The 25,105-nt window shown below is 40.1% G+C and overlaps 1 protein-coding gene across 1 annotated transcript; it reads right to left on the bottom strand.

Moving 5' to 3' along the window:
* Positions 1-6,282: 6,282 nt before the first annotated feature.
* LOC306974140 (uncharacterized protein) lies at positions 6,283-24,779 on the bottom strand. The gene is made up of 9 exons (XM_079571306.1): positions 24,652-24,779; positions 17,644-17,687; positions 17,491-17,560; positions 15,355-15,420; positions 13,136-13,320; positions 12,971-13,105; positions 9,246-9,490; positions 7,694-7,952; positions 6,283-6,376 (listed from the first exon to the last, which is right to left on the bottom strand). Exons 1-9 carry the CDS (start codon positions 24,710-24,712, stop codon positions 6,302-6,304), a joined length of 1,140 nt encoding a protein of 379 aa, XP_079427432.1. The 5' UTR covers positions 24,713-24,779; the 3' UTR covers positions 6,283-6,301.
* Positions 24,780-25,105: the final 326 nt, after the last annotated feature.

Below are 25,105 nucleotides of genomic sequence, written 5' to 3'. Positions count from 1 at the left end.
TTGAAATGTTCATTAATAAATGAACCTAATATTTTAGGTGCAAATGGACACAAATCTCGTTTTTCTTCATTTTCCTGGTCGTCCGTTTTGCTCAAATAGAAATAAAGGCCTGTCTCTAATTGTGGCCTGGTCCTGATGCCCTTGAGTAAATAAAGGCCTGATGCCCTTGAGTAAATAAAGGCCCCGGCCTGTATTAGAGCATTTACGCTATTCCTAAATAATTATTAACTATTAACTTCTTAACCCCCACCTGAACCAAGCACATGTTCTCTAGTTTGGCTTTACCCACATCTTAAAGCAAAGCAACAAAAGAGCAACAAAAACGTGCTGGAAAAGCAACGAGAACATAATAAAAAAGCACAAAGAAATACAAAAATAAAAAGCAATGAAGAAAGGCCCCACTGGGTCAGCGGGCGAGCACAACAGACTTCAAACTTTCCAGTTTGGATTTAACAATATTTTGAAGGATTTTTTAACATCTAGTTCCAAGCCTGATTTATTCAGATTTGAACCCAAAAAAAAAACAGGCAGAATTTGAGTTTTTATAGATCTTTTCACTTGTGATTAGTTCATTGAAACAGTATAACAGCAACAGTTTATCCAAAATCCCCTCTGAAAAAATCTTAGTTACTAATATGTCAATAAAATAAAACCATACATTTTAATCTGGCTCAATCCATTATTTAGATTTTCTTGCGCAAAAATCGGCAATTTTTAATGTCATAATGGTAAAACTTCAGTGACTTTGGGGGACCTCGAAATGTTGCCCAAATGAGCTAAAATGTGGTGTAGTTTCATGGATAGTGAAACTTTATTGCAATATTACAATTTAAACATGTCCCTGTATAGCCTGGGACACCCTAATGTGCACAAATATAAGAAATATCCAGTTGTGGGTCAAATGTTGTCACTTTTAAAGATTTAAAGATGTAGAAACAGATCGTTTGTATTGTACGGTTTATTGACAGGTAGCATAGAAGATACAGCAGGCACAAAAACAGCACTCAGTCACATGATCTGAAGTCACATGATCTCTATCTTCTCTGTCACCCCCCAAACGTAACACACTGCGAAAAGAAAAGGAACAATTTGGACACAATTTAAGAAGAACTTCCAGTCGAGGCGCTGCAGGTTTTCTCCTTTTAGCTTCAGAATAAAGAAACTCGACCAAACTCTCTCTTTGTGATGTTTATTTTGTGTCGGGGTTTTCCAGGAAGTGACTCCATCATGTCTGAGTCGCTCCCTGGTCTTTCTCACACTCTTTCATTCACAAACACGGACACGTTTGGTGTCCACGTGTAGCAGGAAAGGCTGTGATCCAAACATGGTCATTTCCTTTGTGGGAGACGGCGGCGGCTAAAGACGGGAGACACAGGGCGCGTTCGGAGGGTTTTTAACCTCTTAACTCCCACATTAACCGAGCACATTAGCTCCAGTTCAGCTTTACCCAAATCCTGTAGGCCAGTGTAACGCCTCATTTGAAAGCTAAGACCTACAAAACTAAATTGATCTTTTTCCTCACATGAGCAGATTTTTTTTTCATCACTTTTTTTGTTGGGCAGTCGTCTCATTTTTGTCAAATTTTGACTTTTTCGTCACTTTTTCGTCAAATGTTTCGATTTTTTTATTTGGTCCATTTTTTGGTCACTTTTTTGTCAAATTATTCGCATTTTTTGTCAAATTCTTATCACTTTCTTGTCAATTTTTTGTCACTTTTTCTAAATTTTTTGTCAAATTTTTTATCCATTTCCGTCATTTTTTTGTAAAGTTTTTGTAAACCTTTTGTCACTTTTTCGTCAATTTCTTCTCACTTTTTTCACATTTTCATCCTTGTTTTCGTCTCAGTTTTGTCGCTATTTTCACACCTTTTTTCCAGAGGCTTTTGGATTGGGGTAAAGCTGGAGAAAATGTGCTCGGTTCAGGTGGGAGTTAAGGGGTGAAGCCGCTTAAACCTGGCTCCATCCATTTTGTAGATCTTCTTCTTGGACAATCAGCAGTTTTGGACATGTTTATGCAGTTCATTAACACAAACATAAAATGACACAAAAGTTGTAATACATTTTATCTTCACGTTTATGTCAGTCATCGACAGCAGGAGTTTCAAATCGATATCTCGACATTTACATTTTTCCCGCATTCACCTGCAGCGTCTCACCTTTAACTTGTAAAGTGTTTTCATACAAATGTCCCAGTAAGTATCTAAAGTGAGATATTTGTCCTCTTTTCGCAGTGTGAGGTCACTTCCTGCGGCGGTTCGATCCTAAATACAAAACACACGACGCTGCGAACATTCTCCTGAACATAAATCTTTGGGATAAACATTTTCTATTGGGTTTAATTTATCGTAGAAAAGCCTGACGTTGTTGATATTAAATACAGGATTATTGCAGTTTCACACGGGTTTATTGCAAACAAAGGGGTCGAAGCGCGTTCCTGCTGGAGCTGTGCAGGTTTAGTGCAGGCTCTCGGTCGTCCGGGAGTTTTCCAAATATGGTGGACTTTGTTTGATCGCTTTAGTTCGACGCCTGGTTTTCGACCTGCAGACGTGAACCCTGCTCTTCCTCCGGTCTCCTGTGGGGCTGGGACCGATATCGATACCGGTATCGTATCGAAACAAAAGGTTTAGGTTCTACTGGTGTCGAAAACATAAAAGAATCTAAAGCAGGAAATAAATATGGAATCTTTATATTCAAGTTTTAATGCAGCAATTTGAAAGAAATTAAAAAGTGAAACACAAGTTGAAAAAAGAAAGAAGATGAAAAACAAGTGGAAATTTGGGGTAAATTTTGGGTGGAAAATGGGAAAAAATATGGAAATAACGATTTGGGGCCAAATTGGGAAAAAGCAAGTAGGAACATTTGGAAAAAAATTAGGGGGGAAAATTTGGAAAATAGATTTTATTTTCATTTTTTTCAAAACAAAATTTTCACTTGTTTTTCCAAATTGTTTTTCTCAATTTGGAAAAACAAGTGAAAATTAATTTTTAAAAAAAGAAAAAAAAATACAAAGAGTGAAAAAATTGGACAAAAAAACAAGTGAAAAAATGTGAGGAAAAAATGTGAAAAAATTGGGGGGGGGGGGAAACAATTGTGGAAAAAAAAATACATTTAGCACATTTGGGGGAAAGATATTTTTTTGTTTTTCCAATTTTTCCCCCCACTTTTTTTGTATTTGGATTTTTTCAAATTTTTCACTTTTTCCAAATAGTTTTTCTCAATTTGGAAAAACAAGTGAAAAATAATAAAGAATAAAAAAAATACAAATACAAAAAAAGTGGGGGGAAAAATTGGAAAAACAAGTGAAAAAATTGGGGGGGGAAATGCAATTATGGAAGAAAAAAAAATACATTTAACACAATTGTGGGATAATTGGGGGAAATTTAGGGAAAAAATATGAAAATAACTAAGGATTTGGGGCCAAATTGGGAAAAAGAAAGTAGCAACATTTGGAAAAAAATGTGAATTTATTTATTTATTTATTTTTAAAATAGAGAAAAAAAGTGGGAAAAATTTGGAAAAAATATTTTTTTTTTCCTCACTTTTTTTCTAATTTTTCACTTGTTTTTCCAAATTGTTTTTCTCAATTTGGAAAAACATTTTCCAAAAAAAAGTGAAAAAATACAAAAAAGTGAAAAAATTGGAAAAATATTGGGGGGGAAAAATACAATTGTGGAAAAAAAAAAACATTTAACACAATTATTACAAATTTAGGGGAAAAAATGTGTGTAAAAAATCGTGAAAAAACATTATTACAAATGAAGAAAAGTGTCGTTCTTGGTTGTTTCACTTCAATCAAATGATACAAACGCAAAAGAAATGAAATGGAAGGAAAAGGATTATTCATCTGTTTAATACTTCTATGACAAATATTTCCATACAGGTATCGGAAACCAAGTATCGTTAAAGTACCGGTATCTAAATGTAACAGTTCCCAGCCCTCTCCTGTGGGGGGCGCTCCTGATACGCACACTTGGCTTTTAGACTACACATTTTTACAGAATATTTACAGTAAAGACACGTGAAAAAAAACAGCGACGGCTAAAACTGGGCCCAGAAACATTCACGACGTCGAGTCTCGGCGAGTACGTGGCTTTACGGGGTTTTCAGACGACCCTTAAACAAACGCCGTACGAACATTATTTATTACCCAAATGTAGCGTTAGCGAAGACGGCCATGGCTTTAGTCCCTCCGGTCCTCCGTGGCTTTAGGGGAAGAGTGCAAATCCGAGAGCGGGCGGGACGCGCTCGCAACCACCTCACATCAGAGACGGCCAAAAACAAACAGTTTGTGTAGTTGTGTAGTTGTGTTGTTGCGTCGTTGTGTGGTTTGGGAAGACACTTCACCAGCTTCGCCGGTGCATAACACGGCGTAGACGACAAATCGGATTAATGGAAACTCAGTGATGGCTGCATGTGCCGAGAAGAGACACTTTAGTCTGTGAACGGTCACCTCATCCTGCCCCGCCCACTTTCGCCTCTTTTCGCCTCTTTTTGCCTTTTTTTTACCTCTTTTTGCCTTGTCTCGGCACTTCCATTGTCTTAACTCTTGCAGAGTCCGTTCATTAACCTCTTAACTCCCGCCTGAACTGAGAGGATCTTTTTCCTCACGTCATCAGATTTTTTTTCCATCATTTTTTTGTTGGGTATTCAACTCATTTTTGTATTTTGGTTTTTGTCATTTTTTCGTCATTTTTTCGTCCATTTTTTTTTTGGTCACATTTTTGTCATTTTTTGTCAAATATTTTATCAAATTTGTGTCACATTTTGTCAATTTTTTGTCATTTTTTCCGTCAATTTTTTGTCAATTCCTTGTGACATTTTTTGCCACTTTTTCATCAATTTTTCGTCACTTTTTTGTCAATGTTTTCTCACGTTTTTCTCACATTTCCATCATTGCTATTTTCACAGCTTTTTTTCAGAAGCTTTTGGATTGGGGTAAAGCCAAATTGGAGAAAATGTGCTCGATTCAGGCGGGAGTTAAGGGGTTAAAGAGGGGGTATTATGCTTTTTTCTATATCACACTACAATGATGACCAAACCTTCTGTTGGTCTGTAAATGCAGTAAATTAGAAAAACTGCCTTGTATAAAATGTCTCTCTCAAAATGGCTGTAGTGAATGTCTTGAAATAGGCCTCTGTCTCTTTAAGAACCTCTGAGCCTTTAGACACGCCCCCTCACACGCTGTCTGTGGCATCAGTGGGGAGGGGGTTCTGCTGAGGAGCAGTGGTCGGTTACTCGGCTGGTGACGAAAGCTCGGAGGCGTCTCCAGGAGGTGGGGGCGTTCCTAGGAGGACTCAGGCAAACCTGTCCCTAAAATGGCCGCCATCAGAGTTTTTACAGATTACTCAAAAATACGTGAATGTGCCAAGGCAACACTTCAGGCATGTTTTTAATGAGGGAATGACAGAATAACATGATGTGAAGCTTGAAAAAGTCAATTTTGCATAATACCGCCCCTTTAAAAAACAGACAATGCTAACCAGAAAGCTAGCGACGCTAACGTTAGCTTTATGCTACGAAAGTCAAGTCAAAAGTGGATCCATGTGGGTGTTTTTTCACAGCAAGTTTTCCAGTAGAAGCGAAAAACGGCACTTGTTAGCATTAGCATGAAGCTAACGTAACGCTACATGTCTCTGTATCTTTATTATATCTTTTTTGAGGTCGTTTTGGACAAATGGGAGACAGGGGAGTTACGTTTTAGCGCCTCATGTGTTGATTTGCAGGAGATGGTGATGCTTTGTTAAGTTTTATTGGTTTATTTTCATTTCTTCTGCTTTATGTGGAGGTGAAGTGTCTTCCCGTGGTGGTGTGAGGAGTTCATGTTCACGTCCTCCCCCCCCCCGGCTGGTTCCGTGTGGGACTAAAGTGCAGGTCGTGGCTGTGAGTGAGGTGTTTTCTTTCCGAGCGCGTCCCGATGCTCAAACAGTCCGGCAGTTTTTAACAGTGCAAGAGCCAAAAAAACCTCCTCATATGTTTCACAATCTGCTGCTGTGGACCAACAGACAGAAGAACAGTCAGGACAGCGGCGACACACGCGGTAAATATCAAACATTATTCAGATTATTGCACAGATTATTGCACAGATAGAGCACAGGACGGTTACAGAGACGTGGAGAAGGTCAGAGGGGAAGAGGAGGCGGGGTTTATACCCACGTAAACTCTGGAGCGTCCTGAAATTAAAGTGCTCGATGCTTTTGCTCAAATCTCGTCGTTTAAAACCTGGACTCACGAAACGGCGTCCGGAGGAAGCATGAGGGGGGGTTTCTCAGTTCGGGTTCGGGGGGTTAGATTCAGTTCGTGTTTCAGTTTCCTCCTCGGCGAAGGGCCCTGAGCTCCGCCGCCACTTTCCGCAGCTCCACCTCGATCTCCAGCAGCTCCTGGTCAGAGCGGGGAGAGAACACCATCAGTTACAGCTGTGGATGTGTCGTATCATCTGGATGAGTCCGCCTACTTTGAGAAATATTATTATACAAATCAGAAGGACTTTAATCGTTTTAGAGTTTAATCTTAACCTCTTACCACCCGCCTAAACCAGATGCATTCTGTCCTCTTTGCCTGTTATATAGGCCTGTGTAACACCTCATTTGAAAGACCCACGTTTTAAAAGCTTCTTGGGAAAAAAGCACCAAAACAGCCACAAAAAATGAAGAAGAAGAAGAAGAAGATCTTTATTTATATAGCGCCTTTCACAGACATATAGTCACAAAGCGCTTTACATGAGACAGTTGTACATTCACTCCATACTCGGTGGTGGAAAGCTACGTCTGTAGCTTCAGTTTCCCCTGGGGGAGACTGTCAGAAGCGCTTTCGCGACTACACACGTCTGCGCCAACGGACCCTCTGACCACCACCATTCACTCACACACATCATTCATCCGAGATGAGAAGAAAACAAGGATGTAAACGCGACAAACGTGACAAAAATTCAACAAAAATGTGACAAAAATTCAACAAAAATGTGACAAAAATTCAACAAAAATGTGATAAAAATTCAACAAAAATTCAACAAAAATGTAACAAAAATTCAACAAAAATGTGATAAAAATTCAACAAAAATTCAACAAAAATGTGACAAAAATTCAACAAAAATGTGATAAAAATTCAACAAAAATTCAACAAAAATTCAACAAAAATGTGACAAAAATGTGACAAAAATGTGACAAAAATGTGACAAAAATTCACCAAAAAGTGACAAAAATTCAACAAAAATGTGACAAAAATTCAACAAAAATGTGACAAAAATTCAACAAAAATGTGACAAAAATTCAACAAAAATGTGATAAAAATTCAACAAAAATGTGACAAAAATTCAACAAAAATCAACAAAAATTCAACAAAAATTCAACAAAAATTCAACAAAAAAGTGACAAAAATTCAACAAAAATTCAACAAAAATTCAACAAAAATTCAACAAAAATTGACAAAAATGTGACAAAAATTCAACAAAAATGTGACAAAAATGTGACAAAAAATCAACACAAATGTGACAAAAAAAAGAAAGAAAGAAAGAAAAAAAAACATACAAAAGGTGACACAACACAGCAACAACGTGAGGAAAAAGATCAGTTTTGTGGGTCTTAGCTTTCAAATGAGGTGCTACACAGGCCTATAGCCAAAGAGGACAGAATGCATTTGGTTTAGGCGGGTGGTAAGAGGTTAAACCTGGTGTGTTTAGTCCCGGGTCCGAGTCTCACCTCTGTGTCCTCCTCCTGCTCGTCCTCTGGCCGGTCGTCCTCCCTCACATACTCCTCGTCTTCATCGTCCTCTCCTTCTTTCTCCTCTTTCTCCTTCTCCTCCTTCTCCTCCTCTTCCTTCTCCTCTTTCTCTCGTTGGAACTGCCGCGTGGCCTCGTCGCTGGCCTTCTCCATCTCCCTCTTCTGCTCCACCTTCTGCTCCACCTTCTGGCTCTGCGTGGGCGTCACCTCGGCGTCGCTGGGCCCGGTCGGGTCCTCTCTGGAAAACAACACAGAAGGTCACACTTCAAAAACCCGCCGACTCCAGGACGCCTTTTTCATGGGCATTTCGGTGCTCAAATTGCCTTCCCAGTGCTGTTACTATAGCCTTTTTCCTTCTTTCAAGGAAGATTCGCTCGTCCCTTTGCTGGAGTTTGTCCAGTGGGAAGAAAGAGTGAGTGCACCGTCTTTTCTCACATTTCTGCCTAAATTGGTCTAAATGTGGTCTGATCTTTATTAACCCCTTAACTCCCACCTGAACCGAGCACATTTTCTCCAGTTTGGCTTTACCCCAGTCCAAAAGCTTCTGGAAAAAAGCTGTGAAAATAGCAACGAAACTGAGACGAAAACAATGATGGAAATGTGACAAAAAATTGACAAAAATTGGACAAAAAATGACAAAAATGTGATAAAAATTTGACAAAAAAAGACAAATGTCACAAAAAAATGTAGAAAAAAATAGATGAAAATTTGACAAAAATTGATGAAAGTTTGACAAAAAATGACAAAAAAAACGACAAAAAAATGACAAAAAGTGACAAAAAATCGACAAAAAAATTACCAAAAAATTTGACAAAAAATGACAAAAATGTGATAAAAAATTGACAAAAAAAGACAAAAAATTGATGAAAATTTGACAAAAAAGGACAAAAAAATTGACAAAAAAATGACCAAAAAAACGACAAAAAAATGACCAAAAAAACGACAAAAAAATGACAAAAAGTGACAAAAAATCGACAAAAAAATTACAAAAAAATTTGACAAAAAATTACAAAAATGTGATAAAAAATTGACAAAAAAAGACAAAAAGTTGATGAAAATTTGACAAAAAAGGACAAAAAAAATGACCAAAAAATGACCAAAAAAACCAACAAAAAAATGACAAAAAAACGACAAAAAAATGACAAAAAGTGACAAAAAATCGACATAAAAAATGACAAAAAAAGACAAAAAAATGACAAAATTGTGACAAAAAGTAAAAAAAAAAAATTAAGGAAAAAAAAATAATAATGAGTTGAAAACCCCCAAAAAATTATGAAAAAAAAATGTGATGACGTGAGGAAAAAGATCCATTTAGATGAGTTTTGTAGATCTTAGCTTTCAAATGAGGCGTTACACTGGCCTACAGGATTTGGGTAAAGCTGACCTGGAGAAAACGCTCTCGGTTCAGGCGGGAGTTAAGAGGTTAAAGATCAGACCACATTTATGACTAGTGTCAGCAGAGAACGGTGAACTTACTCCTCCTTCCACTGCACATCATTTAAAGCGTGTCTTTAACAAAGCGTCTCCTCACGTGTGTGCCTCGCTCGCGCTCTCCGTCGCTGGCCTGGAGGTGGCGCCGTCGCTGCTCCTCTTCTGCGGCCCCTGCTCCTCCCTGATCCTCTGCATCTTGGCGTCCAGCTCCTGCAGCTCCTCGCGCCTCTTCTGCACCTCGGCGTCTCCTTCGGGCGTTTTGCTCTGCAGGTCCTGGAGCTCCGTCTGCACCTTCTCCTTCTCCACCATCAGCTCCACCTCCGCCTTCCGCCGCTGCTCCGCCTCCTGAGGACGAGAGGGGGGGGGACATTAGGGCCCCGGGGTCTGATGGCGGATATGTGATTATTCATATAGGCTGATGTGTTTTCATCTCTCAAAAAGCCTGCTGTAAAGCCTTTAACCTCTTAACTCCCCCCTGAACCGAGAGCATTTTCTCCAGTTCAGCTTTACCCAAATCCTGTAGGCCAGTTTAACACCTCATTTGAAAGCTAAGATCTACAAAACTAAATTGATCTTTTTCCTCACATCATCAGATTTTTTTTCATCACTTTTTTTGTTGGGCAGTCGTCTCATTTTTGTCAAATTTTCGTGACTTTTTTGTCACTTTTTTCTAAATTTTTTCGTCAAATTTTTGTCCATTTTTGTAATTTTTTTGTCACTTTTTCGTTCATTTTTTCTCAATTTTTCGTAAAATGTTTCTCACTTTTCTCTCAAATTTTTGTCCATTTTTGTAATTTTTTTGTCAAATTCTTATCACTTTTCTTAAATTTTTCTCACTTTTTTCCTCAAATTTTTGTCCATTTTTTGTCACTTTTTCGTCACATTTTTTGATTTTTTTTTTTTGGTCCATTTTTTTGTTACTTTTTGTCACTTTTTCGTCAAATTCGCATTTTTTTTGTCAAATTCGTATCACTTTTTCGTCCATTTTTTCTCAATTTTTCGTAAAATTTTTCTCACTTTCTCAAATTTTTGTCCATTTTTGTCAGTTTTTTGTACATTTTTTCGTCAATTTTTTTGATTTTTTTTTTGGTCCATTTTTTGTAACTTTTTGTCACTTTTTCGTCAATTTATTCCTCAATTTTTCGTCAATTTTTTTCCCAATTTTTTCCTCAAATTTTTTTCACTTTTTTCCTCAAATTTTTGTCAATTTTTGTCATTTTTTTGTACATTTTTTGTAATTTTTTGGTCACTTTTTCGTCCATTTTTTCTCACTTTTTTCTCAAATTTTTGTCCATTTTTGTCAGTTTTTTGTCATTTTTTTGTCACTTTTTCGTCAAATTATTCGCATTTTTTTGGTCAAATTCTTATCACTTTTTCATCCATTTTTTCTCACTTTTTTCCTCAAATTTTTCTCACTTTTTTCGTCCATATTTTCTCAATTTTTTGTCAAATGTTTCTCACTTTTTTCTCAAATTTTTGTCAATTTTTGTAAAAAAATGTGTACATTTTTTGTAAATTGTTTGTCACTTTTTCGTCAATGTTTTCTCACTTTTTTCACATTTTCATCCTTGTTTTCGTCTCAGTTTTGTCGCTATTTTCACACCTTTTTTCCAGAAGCTTTTGGATTGAGGTAAAGCTGGAGAAAATGTGCTTGGTTCAGGTGGGAGTTAAGGGGTTAATGTTGCAAAGGCACATAGACTTTTTGGGCTCATTGTCAAACTCTGATCTCTACGGAGCTGTATTTCTAAACACTGACTCTGAGCGGCAAGCACTATTTTCCAGGAGACATTTGATGGCACATCTTTAGGAAGAGTTTCGCTGTTATAGAGCTCCACAGTCCCGCCTCCTCTCCACAGTCCCGCCTCCTCTCCACAGTCCCGCCTCCTCTCCACAGTCCCGCCTCCTCTCCAAGTCTTTAACTCTTGGGCTGAATCCAGCTCTGTGGTTCTAAAGCGACCGCAGAGTCAGACGCAGGTGAAAAAAGAACGTCTGAGATCCATCTAGTTTAACTGCGAGCCTTCGTCCTAGAACTACATTACCCAGGATGCTCGGGAGTCCCATGATCGACTACGAGGCTTTTGATTGGTGGAGCTTCACGTTCCCCCACGTGTTTATTTATTGTAATGTAGAAAACATATTATAAACAATGTATTCAAACATAATGCAGGCAGATAGTTGACGTTTTATCCAGATCTAACACTGACAGTAAGAAAAACGTAAAAAAATGTTCCCAACGATCCAATTAAACGAACCACCGATCATTTTTATTCACATTAGCAGATTCAGATTGTTTAACAGTGAAATAATATAGAACTTTTGTCTGCAAAGTAAAAGAAACTGGCCGTGTTTGCTGAAAACCTCGTTGCCTTGACCAGCGGGCGCGATGTTGCAATGGTTCTTGGGATACGGAGTTTCTATAGTCAGGAAGTGAATGATGTCACAGCCTTGTACCTTTGCCTTTTCTTCAACATCAAGTCTTCTTTTTGGATTGAAATGAAACATTTTATGGTCACGAATGGCTACATCGCTGATTAGCTTTTGCGGTGACGTTAAACTCTTAATATTTGAATTTTTGGAAAATCGACGGTCGTGTAGACGGGGATTTTTTGCTTCCGGAGCAACAAGACTGCAAGGGGCGGGACTGTGGAGCTCTATAAGCACTTAGGTTTCTGGCGGGATAAGAAATGGACTTTTAAAGCAGTACTAAGTAACTCTTCCCCCTAGAGGCCGTAAGCGCCACTGCAGGTGTCGTAGCATGTTGTTTTTTTTACTCATTAATCGTCCCTGAGAGTAAATCCTTCACTGACAGAAAAGACAAAGAGAGAGAGAGGGATATTGTTCATCCAGTTACACAATGGAGATCATTTGTTTCACTCAAACTTGGCTGTAAATACTGTTAGCTTTGCCCATTAGCATGTTAGCTTCTTCTTCGTGATTCCATTAGTGTGTATTGGTGACTCCGACCCGGTGGCAGGAAAGTTGCAATGGTGGTTTTCTGGCCAGAGACACCAGAGGGAGATGAAAGACCCTCCAATCATCCCATTAACACTTGTATCACCTCCACAGGGACTACGGGGAGGATTTATTAAGAGAAAAAAATTACAAAAATGTGACGAAAAAATTACAAAAATTTGATGAAAATGTGACAACAAATTACAAAAAAATTACAAAAAAATTGACAAAAAATGACCAAAAAAAGGACAAAAATGTGACAAAAAATTGACAAAAAATTGACAAAAAATTGACAAAAAATTGACAAAAAATGACAAAAAAATGACCAAATATTGATAAAAAAATTGACAAAAATGTGACAAAAATTTGATAAAAAATTGACAAAAAATGACAAAAATGTGGTAAAAATTTGACAAAAAATGACAAAAAAAAATGATACAAATTTGACAAAAATTTGACAAAAATTTGACAAAAAATGACGAAAATTTGATAAAAATTTGACAAAAAATGACAAAAAAATGACAACAAAAAAAAGACAAAAAGTGAAAAAAAGTTGCTTAGTAAAATGATGCCATAACCTTGAATCTAAATGACTATGTTTTACAGAAACAAATGTTTTATTCCATTTAATTATAGAAAAGAAATGGTTCAAACCACGTTTTAATCAGTTCTTGATGGTGACACAGTTTATATGCAACACTTAACCACGTCACTGCCACCTTATTTACATGCAAAGCTTAAAGCGTATGGACTGGAGAGCTCACAGCCTATAGGCCAGTGTGATACGTAATTTGAAAGCCAAGACCTTCAAGTTTCTAAAATGTGAGATCTGTGAGAGTGAAAAGTGAAGATAAAAACCGCTCTGCCGCTCACCTCCGTCTCCTGCTCTTTGTCCTCGTAGATTTCCTTCTTCTTCTTCTTCGCCTCCTTCAGCAGCTCCTTCACCTCATCCTCCTCTTCATCCGTGGTCTTCCTCTGTTCCTCCTCTCCCTCCTCTGTCTCCTGCTCCTCCTCCTTCTTCTCCGGTGCCTCCTTCACCTCGTCCTCCTCCTCGTCCTCATCCTCCTCATCTCCTTCTTCTCCTTCTTCTCCTTCTTCTCCTTCTTCTTCGTCGTTTCTGTCCGAGTCCCTCTCCTCCTCTTCCTCGTCTTCGTCCTCCTCGTCCTCAAAGTCGGCATCCTCGTCGGCCATGTTGTAATCGTCGTCGTCGTCGTCGTCTCGCTCTCGTTCTCTCTCTGTGAGAAACAAAGTGTTTGTGAAGTCGCCGCCTCCTCATTTCATCACATTTATCACGTTTGTTTTTCCACTTCCTTATTCAGAGTTTCTTTCTTTAAGTCGAGGTTTTTACATTTTAAAGTCACAGACGAGGCTGGGAGACAAATCTGTTTGAATTTGAAATCCAGTCGGCAGCTTAGTTCTTAGTGTTAATAATGTGGATGTTACAAACTGCACAGGGACTTTTCCGTTTTTACAGTGATGCCTTTGATGTTTTTGGGTTTGTTGATGCATTTTAACGCGTGTATTATATTACACTTATTTTTATTGGTGAAAAAGGCCTCAAAATGAACTAAACAAACATGACGTGTCCAGCTCGTCTCCATGGAGATGTGACTAAACAGCCAAATATGAGCTTTAAACAGGTCAGGACCTCGTCCAGATCCATTCTGTGATTCCTCTGTAGTGATAAACTTAAACATGAGCTGGTCATGAGGAGCATGTTTTGTGTTGATGGCAACAGTGTCGTCCAAAATAGGGATGCACCGATACCAGTATCGGGTATCGGGCCGATACCACATGCTTGTACTCATACTCGTACTCATTCATGAGGTCCCGATACCGGAAACCAATACTATTTGACGTGCGGCCAGCGCAGCTACGAGGCGCAGCTCTCAGCTGAGGAGAGAAGAAGCAACAAACTGGAGAATTGTTTAGTGTAAATACAATAATCCACATAGAGCTGACTTTAGTACAGACTGCGCTCTCTAAACCAGAGTCTGAGCTGGATTTAACCAGAGCTAAATGTTGTTAGCGCTGCAGCGTCTGCAGTGTTTACAACATACAGGCTAACGTTGCTAACTCGCTGCTAGTGCAGTTTTGGCCATTCTGACGCCGTTTTATGCCCAGGGGTTTATTCATCTGAAAAACTAACCCAGCGACTAAAAAGTCCTCAGAAAATCCAGATTAAAGACATACAGCATGTCCATATTGAGCGAAAATGAGCTGCAGCAGAACAATGAAAACGCTGTAGCTTCTCGCTAAGTTACTACAAACACACGAGAAAATCTACAGGAGCTGAAGTAAAGACGAAAAGAGACCATTTAAGTAACATCTCAATACTATTGTTCAATAAAAATACATAAATGAATAAAGCTCAGGCTTTGGGAGCTTTAGGACATGGGCTTTTCTGTCTATGATGGACAGTGCAATAAAAATAAAAAATTATATTGAATGAAAATAAAATATAAATAATAAATGGCATCAGCACAATTCTAATAACTGCTCTTAAATGTGTCGCCGACTTTACTTAAGTAAATGAACATGAGTAAATTAACTAATTACAAACCAATCTGATGTGAAAAGAGTAAGAATGTTGAAGAAAATGCCTTGTACTCGTATCGGTATTCGGTATCGGCGAGTACTTAAATCAAAGTACTTGTTCTCAGTTTTAGAAAATGTGGTGTCGGTGCATCCCTATTCCAAAATGTTACGAAGTGTCCCTTTAACTAAAAACAATACTGTATATCTTTAAAATATATCTACAGTGGCCCGGCTCTACCTCAGATGCAGATAACAAGTCACACACATTCCCTTTCTTAGGATTTGCAAACGGAGGAAAGATAACTGGACAAAACAAGCTTCAAATCAAAACAACGCCGCCCAAGAAGTGACTTCCTGTTTGGATCCAGCACGCCAAAATAAAAGCTCACAGCTCGTCTCATTGATTCGTTCAGCAGGTTCTGGCAACATTACAAGAATATCATTAAATACACATTTAAGTTTTTTGTTTGTTAATAGTTCGGCAGAAAGAAAGTTGAACTAATGAATATGATGGTGCTTTTATTTTGGTGAGCTGGATCGAAACAGGAAGTCGCTTCTTGGGCGGCGTTGTTATGATTTGAAGTTGTGCACAGGCGGGTTTGAAGCTACTCGGTTGCGAATGAAGTTTTTTCTTAATAATACAGTTTTTCTGGTGCCAAACGGCTCTTGATGATAAAACCCTGTGATCCGCTTTTCTTATAAGGTTGAAGCGTTTGTACCGTGTTGAGCCAGATCCTGCAGCTCCTGCAGCAAACCGCGGTGTCTCTGCACCTGCTCCAGCTCCTCTGAGGAACAAACCGCTCGTTAATAATGTTAATAACATCACATGAAGAACAACAACGTCCTGCTTTCTGTTCAGACTCTTATAGTCCTGTCGCCGTGGAAACAGGGCCAAACAGTTTCTCATGAGGAGATCCTGTCCTGTGAGTGTGACCAGGGCTAGACCGGCCGTCGGGAGATTCGGGAGTTTTCCCGGTGGACCGACGTACTTTTGGGCCGGTCGGGCCAGTCAGATCGAGAAAAGGCCCGTTATACCTTAACACCGGCCCACGATTAGAGGGAAAAGCCATTGGAGGATCTATCATTACATAGATGCAATTACACAACTTCTCCACTAGAGGGATGTGATGCCTTTTATGCCCTGCTGGTGGCGCTTTCTTGAGTCATGGTTCAGATAATCTGGTATAATGAGCAATGGGCCTCTGGGACATAACACTCATGCCCCTCACATTGCGAATATAAGAGGAAATAGTTTATTGTAACTCCCTCCAGGACCCACAGAACCTTAGACCACTATTTTTTATACATTTTAGACAAATGTTTGCAAAGAAGTTCATGCTGGGAGTTGTCAGGTGACTCGTCGTCAGTGCAGTTTGTAAATCTTCTAGTTTCCATTGAAAGGATTTACAATGTTTGTCTTTTTGTGATTTCTGTTCTCATTCCACACGTCTGTAACTGTGTGGTGAGTTTTACCGTTTCATCTTCATCTACAGTCGATCATTTGGTTGGTTTGGAGAAGTTTATTTGTGTTGCAGTCGCGAGAGGAACTTCATTAACGGAACGCGCATTTTAAGATTGTTAAGTCATTTTACAAAAGTTCCTTCAAGTTATAAATGACAAGATAAAAGTGTTGAGTCTCTGAGGCGTTGCTTGAATTCAGCAGAATCAAAATGCAACGATTGTCCTCGATTTGTAGCTTATACTGTTTTAGTTCAAGCCAAGGGTTTATTGTTTTGCTCATCACCTCGACTATTGCATTGAATATGACAGTTTTTTTTTTTTTAGAGGGCCGATCTTGACCCAAAGGTCCCGGGCCGAATTTTTCTGCCAGTCCAGCCCTGAGTGTGACTCTTATTTATCGACTCCATTCGAGAGAGAAAATGATGATGCAGCTCAGTCTCCTCCTTTACAGGCTCCAGAAAAGGCCAAAAGGCTCCAGGGCTAAAACTATATCATGTATTTAACCGAGCTGGTTTAATGGTAGATTTATTTGTACTCCGCTCTGATGTGTTAAGGGAATAAACTGTATTTTTTTTTAGAAATGTTAAAAGCCTTTGGAGCCGGGATTTTAACCCCTTAACTCCCACCTGAACCGAGCACATTTTCTCCAGTTTGGCTTTACCCCAATCCAAAAGCTTCTAGAAAAAAGCTGTGAAAAAAGCGACAAAACTGAGACGGAAACAATGATGGAAATGTGACAAAAAAGTGAGAAAACATTGACAAAAAAGTGACAAAAATTGACGAAAAAGTGGCAAAAATGTCTCAAGAAATTGACAAAAAATGGAAAGAAAATTTACAAAAATGTGACAAAATGTGCCAAAAAATATTTTAAAATGTGATAAAAAATTGACAAAAATTTGACACAAAATGACAAAAATTTGATAAAAAATTGACGGAAAAATGTGGGGGAAAAAAATACAAAAAATGTTCTAAAAATGTGACAATAAAAACACAAAAATTTGATGAAAAAATTTAAAAATGTGACAAAAAAATGATAAAAAAAAATGGACGAAAAAATGACAAAAATGTGACAAAAAATGACAAAAATTTGACCAAAAAAACAAAAAAATTGATGAAAAAATTACAAAAATGTGACACAAAATGACAAAAAAATGACAAAAAAGTTACAAAAATGAGTTGAATACCCAACAAAAAAAAGATGGAAAAAAAATCTGATGACGTGAGGAAAAAGATCCTCTCGGTTCAGGCGGGAGTTAAGAGGTTAAGTCGTTTCAGACACGTGTAAAGTCCTCATTGGTTTCCATGTGTTATAGAAGCTTCTGGAGCCACTAGGGGGCAGCATCGCAGCACAGTCAGCCCCGTCATGAGGACCAGAGGGTGTGTAGAGGCGTTACCTGCTAACTGTGGGACACACTCGTCACGCGTGTCGTCTCCGCTCAGAGTCTGCTGGATCACACACTCCGCCTGAAACAACACACGCTGCTTTATTATTATTATTCACGGGTTTCAGTAACGGGATAAACGTGAAGCACAGACGAGTTTCAGACCTTGGCTTCCTTCAGGGCGGAGGACGAGAGCGGCCGACTCCCCACTGAGGACACACAGGATAATAACGTCACATGTCATCATATATCATTTATTTATTTATTTGACGAGTCAAAATCGGGTTCCTGTAAATATTTTGTCTCAAAATTCAGCAGATTAACCCCTTAACTCCCGCCTGAACCGAGCACATTTTCTCCAGTTTGGCTTTACCCCAGTCCAAAAGCTTCAGGAAAAAAGCTGTGAAAATAGCGACAAAACTGAGACGAAAACAATGATGGAAATGTGACAAAAAAGTGAGAAAACATTGACAAAAATGTGACAAAATGTGACAAAAATGTGACAAAATGTGAAAAAAATGTGACAATTTTTTTTTTTTTAATTACAAAAATATGACAAAAAATGACTAAAATTTGATTTAAAAAAATTGACAAAAAAATGAAAAAAATGTCACAAGAAATTGACAAAAAAATGACAAAAATGTGATAAAAAAATGACAAAAAAATGTGATAAAAAAATGACAAAAAAGTGAGAAAACGTTGACAAAAAAGTGATGGAAAAATTCATGAAAAAAAGAAAATTGACAAGAAACTGACAGAAAAATTGACTAAAAATTGACCAAAAAAAATTGACAAAAAAAAGACAAAAATGTGACAAAAAATTGACGAAAAAAAATTACAAAAAAGTGACAAAAATGTGACAAAACATGACAAAAAGTAAAAAAAAAAAATGAGTTGAATACCCAACAAAAAAATGCTGGAAAAAAATAATAATCTGATGACGTGAGGAAAAAGATCCTCTCGGTTCAGGCGGGAGTTAAGAGGTTGATAAACAAACACTTCTATAGCGCAGGTTACAGAGGCAAAGCTTTGTGTCTATCGGACAAGAAGTTGTCTTAGTCAAAGACTTATTGAATTTATGACAAACATTCTGGGAAAATCTTTAGCTCCAGAATAAAAGTGGAGAAAAGCCCCATGAAAGTGGCTGCAGATGAATCCAGCTTACACTCCAGCTTTCCATTTTTAATTCACCATCATAAACCAATGGCCTTTGAAAGAGATTCACCCCATGGCTCTTTTTCATTGTATATGTTTTATGTTGCTTCCGCAGGTCAGAGTCAGAGATAAGTTTCTGATGTGAGTGACGTCACTAAGTGCAGGAGCTCCACGTGCTCAGGTTGATTAAGTTAAACCTGTAAAGAGGCTTATCCTGGAGTCCGCTGGACCGTCCACACTGCCCCGTCTCTGCCCCGTCTCTGCCCCGTCTCTGCCCCGTCTCTGCCCCGTCTCTGCCCCGTCTCTGCCCCGTCTCTGCCCCGTCTCTGCCCCGTCATCAACAAACACGTTTCAACTGTAACAACCACATCCACTTTGTAAACGGACATTAAGACACGCTCCTGATCCCGGCTCCTCCAGAACCACCGTCATTACTGAGCAACAAAACAAACACTTTGAACCAGAGGCCGGTAAATATGGACGACACGGAGCCGCCGTAAACACCAGGCTGTGGTCATCACAAAAACACAAATACTGCTCTGACAAAAACACAAATACTGCTCTGACAAAAACACAAATACTGCTCTGACAAAAACACAAATACTGCTCTGACAAAAACACAAATACTGCTCTGACAAATACACAAATACTGCTCTGGCAAATACACAAATACTGCTCTGACAAATACACAAATACTGCTCTGACAAATACACAAATACTGCTCTGACAAATACACAAATACTGCTCTGACAAATACACAAATACTGCTCTGACAAATACACAAATACTGCTCTGACAAATACACAAATACTGCTCTGGCAAATACACAAATACTGCTCTGACAAATACACAAATACTGCTCTGACAAATACACAAATACTGCTCTGACAAATACACAAATACCATCAGTCTCAGCAGAGATGCCCAAACTTCCCGGTCCACACACACCTCCTCCAGCTGTTCTGACCCCGAGGCCACACCAGGCCAGCTCGGAGACATAGTCCCACCACCGTGTCCTGGGTCCACGAGGCCTTGTCCCACTAGGACATGCCTGGAACACCTCCCGCGGGAGGCGACCAGGAGGTATCCGGAACAGATGCCCGAGCCACCTCAGCTGCTCCTTTCGACGTGAAGGAGCAGCGACTCTACTCCGAGCTCCTCTCGGGTAACTGAGCTCCTCACCCGATCTCGGAGGGTGCGCCCAGCCACCCTGCGAAGGAAACTCATTTCGGCCGCTTGTATTCGCGATCTTGTCCTTTCAGTCATGACCCAAATCTCATGACCATAGGTGAGGGTGGGAACGTAGATCGATCGGTAAATCGAGAGCTTTGCCCCGACTCAGCTCCCTCTTCACCACGACAGACCGATACAGCGACCGCATCACTGCTGACGCCGCACCGATCCGTCTGTCCATCTCACGCTCCATCCGTCCCTCACTCGTGAACAAGATCCCGAGATACTTGAACTCCTCCACTTGAGGCAAGGACTCCCCACCGACCTATAGAGGGGAAGAACCTTTTTCCGGTGGAGAACCATGGCCTCAGATTCAAATCAAATCAAAATCAAAACAACTTTATTCATCCCAATGGGCAATTCTTTTCACTGCTCTCTGGCCTCAGATTTGGAGGTGCTGATCCTCATCCCGGCCGCTACACACTCGGCTGCAAACCGCCCCAGAGCAGCTGAAGGTCCCGGTTCGTTGAAGCCATCAGAACAACATCATCCGCAAACAGCAGAGATGAGACTCTGAGGCTCCCAAACCGGACGCCCTCCGGCCCCTGGCTGCGCCTAGAAACTCTGTCCATAAAGGAAATGAACAGAACCGGTGACAAAGGGCAGCCCTGAGGAGACCAACACGCACCGGCGATACCAAACGGCTACTTTTTGAGTATCGATATTGGGCAAAAAGTATCAATACTAATTTGCATATGTAAAATGTAGGCGTGGCAGCAATTTTAAATATAAAAGGACCATTTACATTTTTGTTCTGAGCCAAAACAGTCATTAAAGTATTAGTTTTAAACTTTGTTCCTGTATTTAATTTCACACTAACATTGTATAACCAGTTAAAGTAATATAATTTTAATGTACCTATTAATTATATAGAATATATATAAAAGTTTTTTAAATGTATATTGATTGAAATACATTCACCCATATGAAAATGACAAGTATCGGTATCGAGAAAAATGACCCCAAAAGTATCGATTCCAAAAAATGTGGTATCGCCCATCCCTACTAATATGTCAACAAAATAAAAGCACAGGTTTAAATCTGGGCCTGTCACTTTTTATGCACAAAATGAAAACCGAGAAAAAAAACATAAAAAACTCTTAAAAACAACATCGATATTTGTGAAACTCACAGAGTCACTGAACCTTATTCCTCAGACTCATTATCCAAAAATGCTGCACCTGCTGCTAAAGAAGTAATATTTACTAAAGTCGGTACTTCCGGGGTTAGCGTAGATACAGACGCATCTCGTCATAGAAGGGGGCGTGGCTTCGCCGAGGGGGAAAATAGAATCTTTTAGGAAACACATTTTTTCACTCTTTTAAGCCATTTTCTGGTGGAATATGAACTTATTTATCACATAAATAAAATCAAGTGTAAATCGGGCCCATATGGATATTTTCTCACAGCAGATTGTTCAGTAGAAGTGAAAAAACGGCAGTTGTAGCTAGCGCTAGCTAACCGTTAGCATTAGCCTGATGCTAACATGTAGCATCAAGTTAGCATTCTCCATGTATTTAGGGGCTGTTGAACCACTTTGCACCTCCTCATGTCTTTGTATCTTTATTTAGTTGAAACAATATTCATAATTCAGCGTTTGTTAAAGTAGTTTTTGAATAATTAGAGAAAGTTTAAATTTTTTCAAAATTGTTTTTCCCCCTTAACTGTCTTCAAACATGACCATATATGGGCGATTCCAGAGATGCCGTCTGTATCTCTTCACCTTATTCCGCCCCGCCCACTTTTGCCTCTTTATGCCTTGTCTCGGCACCTCGTTGTCCAGACACTTCCGGTCGAGCGCGAAGCCCGTTCATTTTAACGGAGAACGAGGGAAAATATTCTCCGCTCAAATCTGATGTTTAGTCGATTGATTTGTGTAAAATGTCCGATGTTCATTTGCACCGACATGTCGACACTGCAGCGTTTCTCTGCGCGGCCGAAAAACGGCTTTGTTTTCCTGTAGTGACTGATTTTATCTTGACTTCTCCAGCCCCATGTTAACACATAGGAGAAAAGGGGCGGGCACTTTTCATGGCGGCGCCCACGCGAACGCCCGGAATAAGGTGAAGAGCTGCTGCGCTGTTAGCATTTATATCTCCGCTAAACCGGAAGTAGCGATTTTGGTGAATATTACCTTTACAGCAGCAGGTTGAGCATGTTTGGCTCATGGTTCTGACACATAAGTCTGTTCTGTCACTCTCCGCTGAGTTTCACAAATACTGATGGTGGTTTTTAAGAGTTTTTGTAGTTTCTCTTCTGTGACGTCACCACTTAAAGATAAACCTGAGCGCCGCGAGGTCAGAGCGGGAGTTCACGGTTAATGGAGCTTTAGTTTCTCACACGTGTCTCTGCAGCTCCCAAAACTAAACAAAGATCTGACCTGTTCCTCAACACGTGAGAGCAGGAGCTTCACTCACAGTCACAAACTCACACTAAAGTCTGGTGCTACGTTTTTTTGGTCGACGCTCCTGTACTTTCTCACTAGTGCTGATGATATTGACAAAAAAAGAATCTCTCAGTATATTTGGGGGCTGTGATCTGCTGACAAACATCTACATCTACGTGGCTTTGTCGTAATGTGAACAAACTAAAGAAAAAAAACCTTTTTCCTGTGATTTCCTCATGTTTCCCTTTGATAACAACTCCCCCCACATTATTTACTTTTTACCACATTTTTTTAAATTTAAATTTTTTCCACTTTTCTGCTGAGTTTTGGCCGATGCCGATATGCACGATCGGCCGATTTTTCCGAACGTCTCGTCTATAATCCTGTGTGTGAAGCTTCTAAACCAGGGGCCGGTTTTCTTCATCGTCAAAAGACCAGGGGCCGGAGCCTCCACTTGAAGGATTTGAAGTAAAGCATCACTTTCTGCTTATGCCAGTGTTGTACATCAAACACACTGCAACAACGTCCATTTAAATGAGATAAATGACTTAAAATCATTTGAATAAAGGTTTTTTATGTTAAATTTATGTCGGTTTGAACTAATCTAAGATCAGATAAAAACGCTAATGCAAACGGAACAAATAGAAATCCCACTGGAAATCAGGAAAATTCACTTTTACTGTAAAAAATATTTATTATTCACTTGAAATTATACAGAATAATCTGAATTAAGAAAAACTTGTGCTCGTTCCATTGGCAAGAATAGGTTTTATCTGCTCTAAGGCCAAATCTGCTCCAACTTTAGATTTAACTCAAATAGATTTAAGTCATTTCTACCTATAGATGATATATTCTTTAGGATTATGGCCTATAAGCGTGCTCTGTTAAGACATTTTAAGGAATTGACAGTATTTTTCACATTTTTAGAGTTCTTTAACAGGCATCTGATCTCTGATTTGGGTCATAATAATATTTCTCAAAATCATCTCGAGGGCCAGATTTTTGTGATGGAGGGCCGGTTTTAGCCCCCGGGCCTGACGTTGCCGACCCCTGTTCTAGGGGGCGCTTCATTGGGGCAAAGGGCTGATATATTCAGTTTAGTAGATACTTTAGACAAAGACAAAAATCAGCAGATTCTGTAACAATAAACGATAAATCTCGATCTCTTTTGGTTCTGAAAGTTTATAACATGTACAATAGGACCCGAGGTGAACGAACCTGTGACCTGTTTCTCAGCTCCTCTGAGGCCTGAGACATTGACTCATATTAAAGCTCTGAGAGATATCGTCCTTATATCGGCCCGATATATCGGCCGACCTCTGATTGTTTACAACAATAATCCACATGATCTGTTGGTCCAGTCTGTGTTAAACACAGCTCGTTACGGCTGAGTGGATTAGAGACTTACAAAAGGCACTGACCCTGAACCTGTGTCGCCTTCAGCAGCAGATCACGCCTACGTTTGACTGACTCTGCTCATTTGAAAGCTAAGAACCTCCACAGTTCAGTCACTGATGGAGAAAAGGAGTTGGGATTGTGGAGCCGAGAGCGGAAGCCCTTTTATGTTTATTTCCGAGCTTGTTTTAGCCAAAAGACCCGGCAACCCTCACGATATCTGATCGTGTGAGCCGAGAGAATTATGTCGTAGCTTTGAGCGAGATGTATCGTCTACGAGATCGAAAACCGTTTGGAAGAAACGACAATATCGAGTTCACACATTAAAAAAGACACAAAACTTTTACACTTTTCTCACGTTTAATGAAGCGTATTTTTGATATTTTGTTGATATTTCGCTTGATCTTTTTCTGGAAACTCCCCAATGTAAATGTTCCCCTTTCGCCACTGTGAGAGAGCGTTTACGTTCCGACTGTCGCCGTCTCTACCGCCCCACGTCTTCACCGAACCTTCATCATACATGACCGTATTTGTAGCCCCCCCTCCCGGCCCTCGCAGCGGGACCCCCCCTCCCGGCCCCCCCTCGGATGAAGCGGCGTTTTTGCAGCTTTTATCCTGAACACATTTGACGGATCAGTTCTCGGCGCGCGCGCGCACCTTTGGCGTCTCCTGCCGCGTCCGCCGCGTCCGCCGCTTATATAACCGCGCTTTCCTTCAGCCACTTAACGCAAATCCTCCCGCAGCCGCGCTCCTTCCGCCCACACGGCCGTTCCCGCGCCTCACGTCGATCATTCCTCACGTAATCAAAATAAAACAAACGCAAACAACAACAAAAACCGCGACGCAGAACCGTGTCCGCGGCGCGTTTCCACCGCGGTCGCGTTTACGCATTTTTACGCAGCGGTTTCGGGAGATTTCTGCGCATAATTAGGGATCTGCGGATTCGAAACGCCGCGTGTCGCCTCCTCCTCGTGCGCATTTCGGTTCGATCTGAAGCGTCTTACCTTCCACCGCGGCCATGACGCAAAGCGCAGCCGCCAGACACAGCGTCCCCGTCGCCCGCATCGTTCACCTTGAGGGAAAAGAGCCGAGTGGAGCTGGAGGGGAGAGGAGAGAGGAGAGAAGAGCCAGATCACCCCGGAGGGAGGGGGGAGAGAGAGGGGTGCGCGTGCAGGAGGCGGCGCGCGTGCCCGGCCCAGTGTCAGGTGACCAAAGCCTCTGCAAATCCCCATTAGACTGTGGCACCTGAGGAGGCGCAACAGAGGACGGAGAGTTTACTCGAGTAAGAGGAACGTTACTGCAGGGGAAAAGTACTCACGCAAATGAGTACTCCAGTCAGATCTGCAGGGGGAAAGTACACAGAGTACTTCAGTCAGATCTGCAGGGGAAAAGTACACACACATGAGTACTCCAGTCAGATCTGCAGGGGGAAAGTACACAGAGTACTTCAGTCAGATC

This window comes from Gobius niger (assembly GCF_951799975.1).
Source record: "Gobius niger genome assembly, chromosome: 1".
Classification (NCBI taxonomy): domain Eukaryota; kingdom Metazoa; phylum Chordata; class Actinopteri; order Gobiiformes; family Gobiidae; genus Gobius; species Gobius niger.
Note: the sequence above shows the minus strand (reverse complement) of the source record. Positions and strands in the feature narration are given on the sequence as shown.

What these genes read in the sequence shown, in the direction of transcription:
- LOC306974140 (XM_079571306.1), bottom strand. Translation starts at nt 24,712, where the DNA reads ATGCGGGCGACGGGGACGCTGTGTCTGGCGGCTGCGCTTTGCGTCATG. An exon ending in ACAAAGAGCAGGAGACGGAG is followed by an intron (nt 9,491 to 12,970) that starts GTGAGCGGCAGA and finishes TCTCGTCCTCAG; the next exon opens with GAGGCGGAGCAGCGGCGGAA. An exon ending in AGCGCGAGCGAGGCACACAC is followed by an intron (nt 7,953 to 9,245) that starts GTGAGGAGACGC and finishes GTTGTTTTCCAG; the next exon opens with AGAGGACCCGACCGGGCCCA.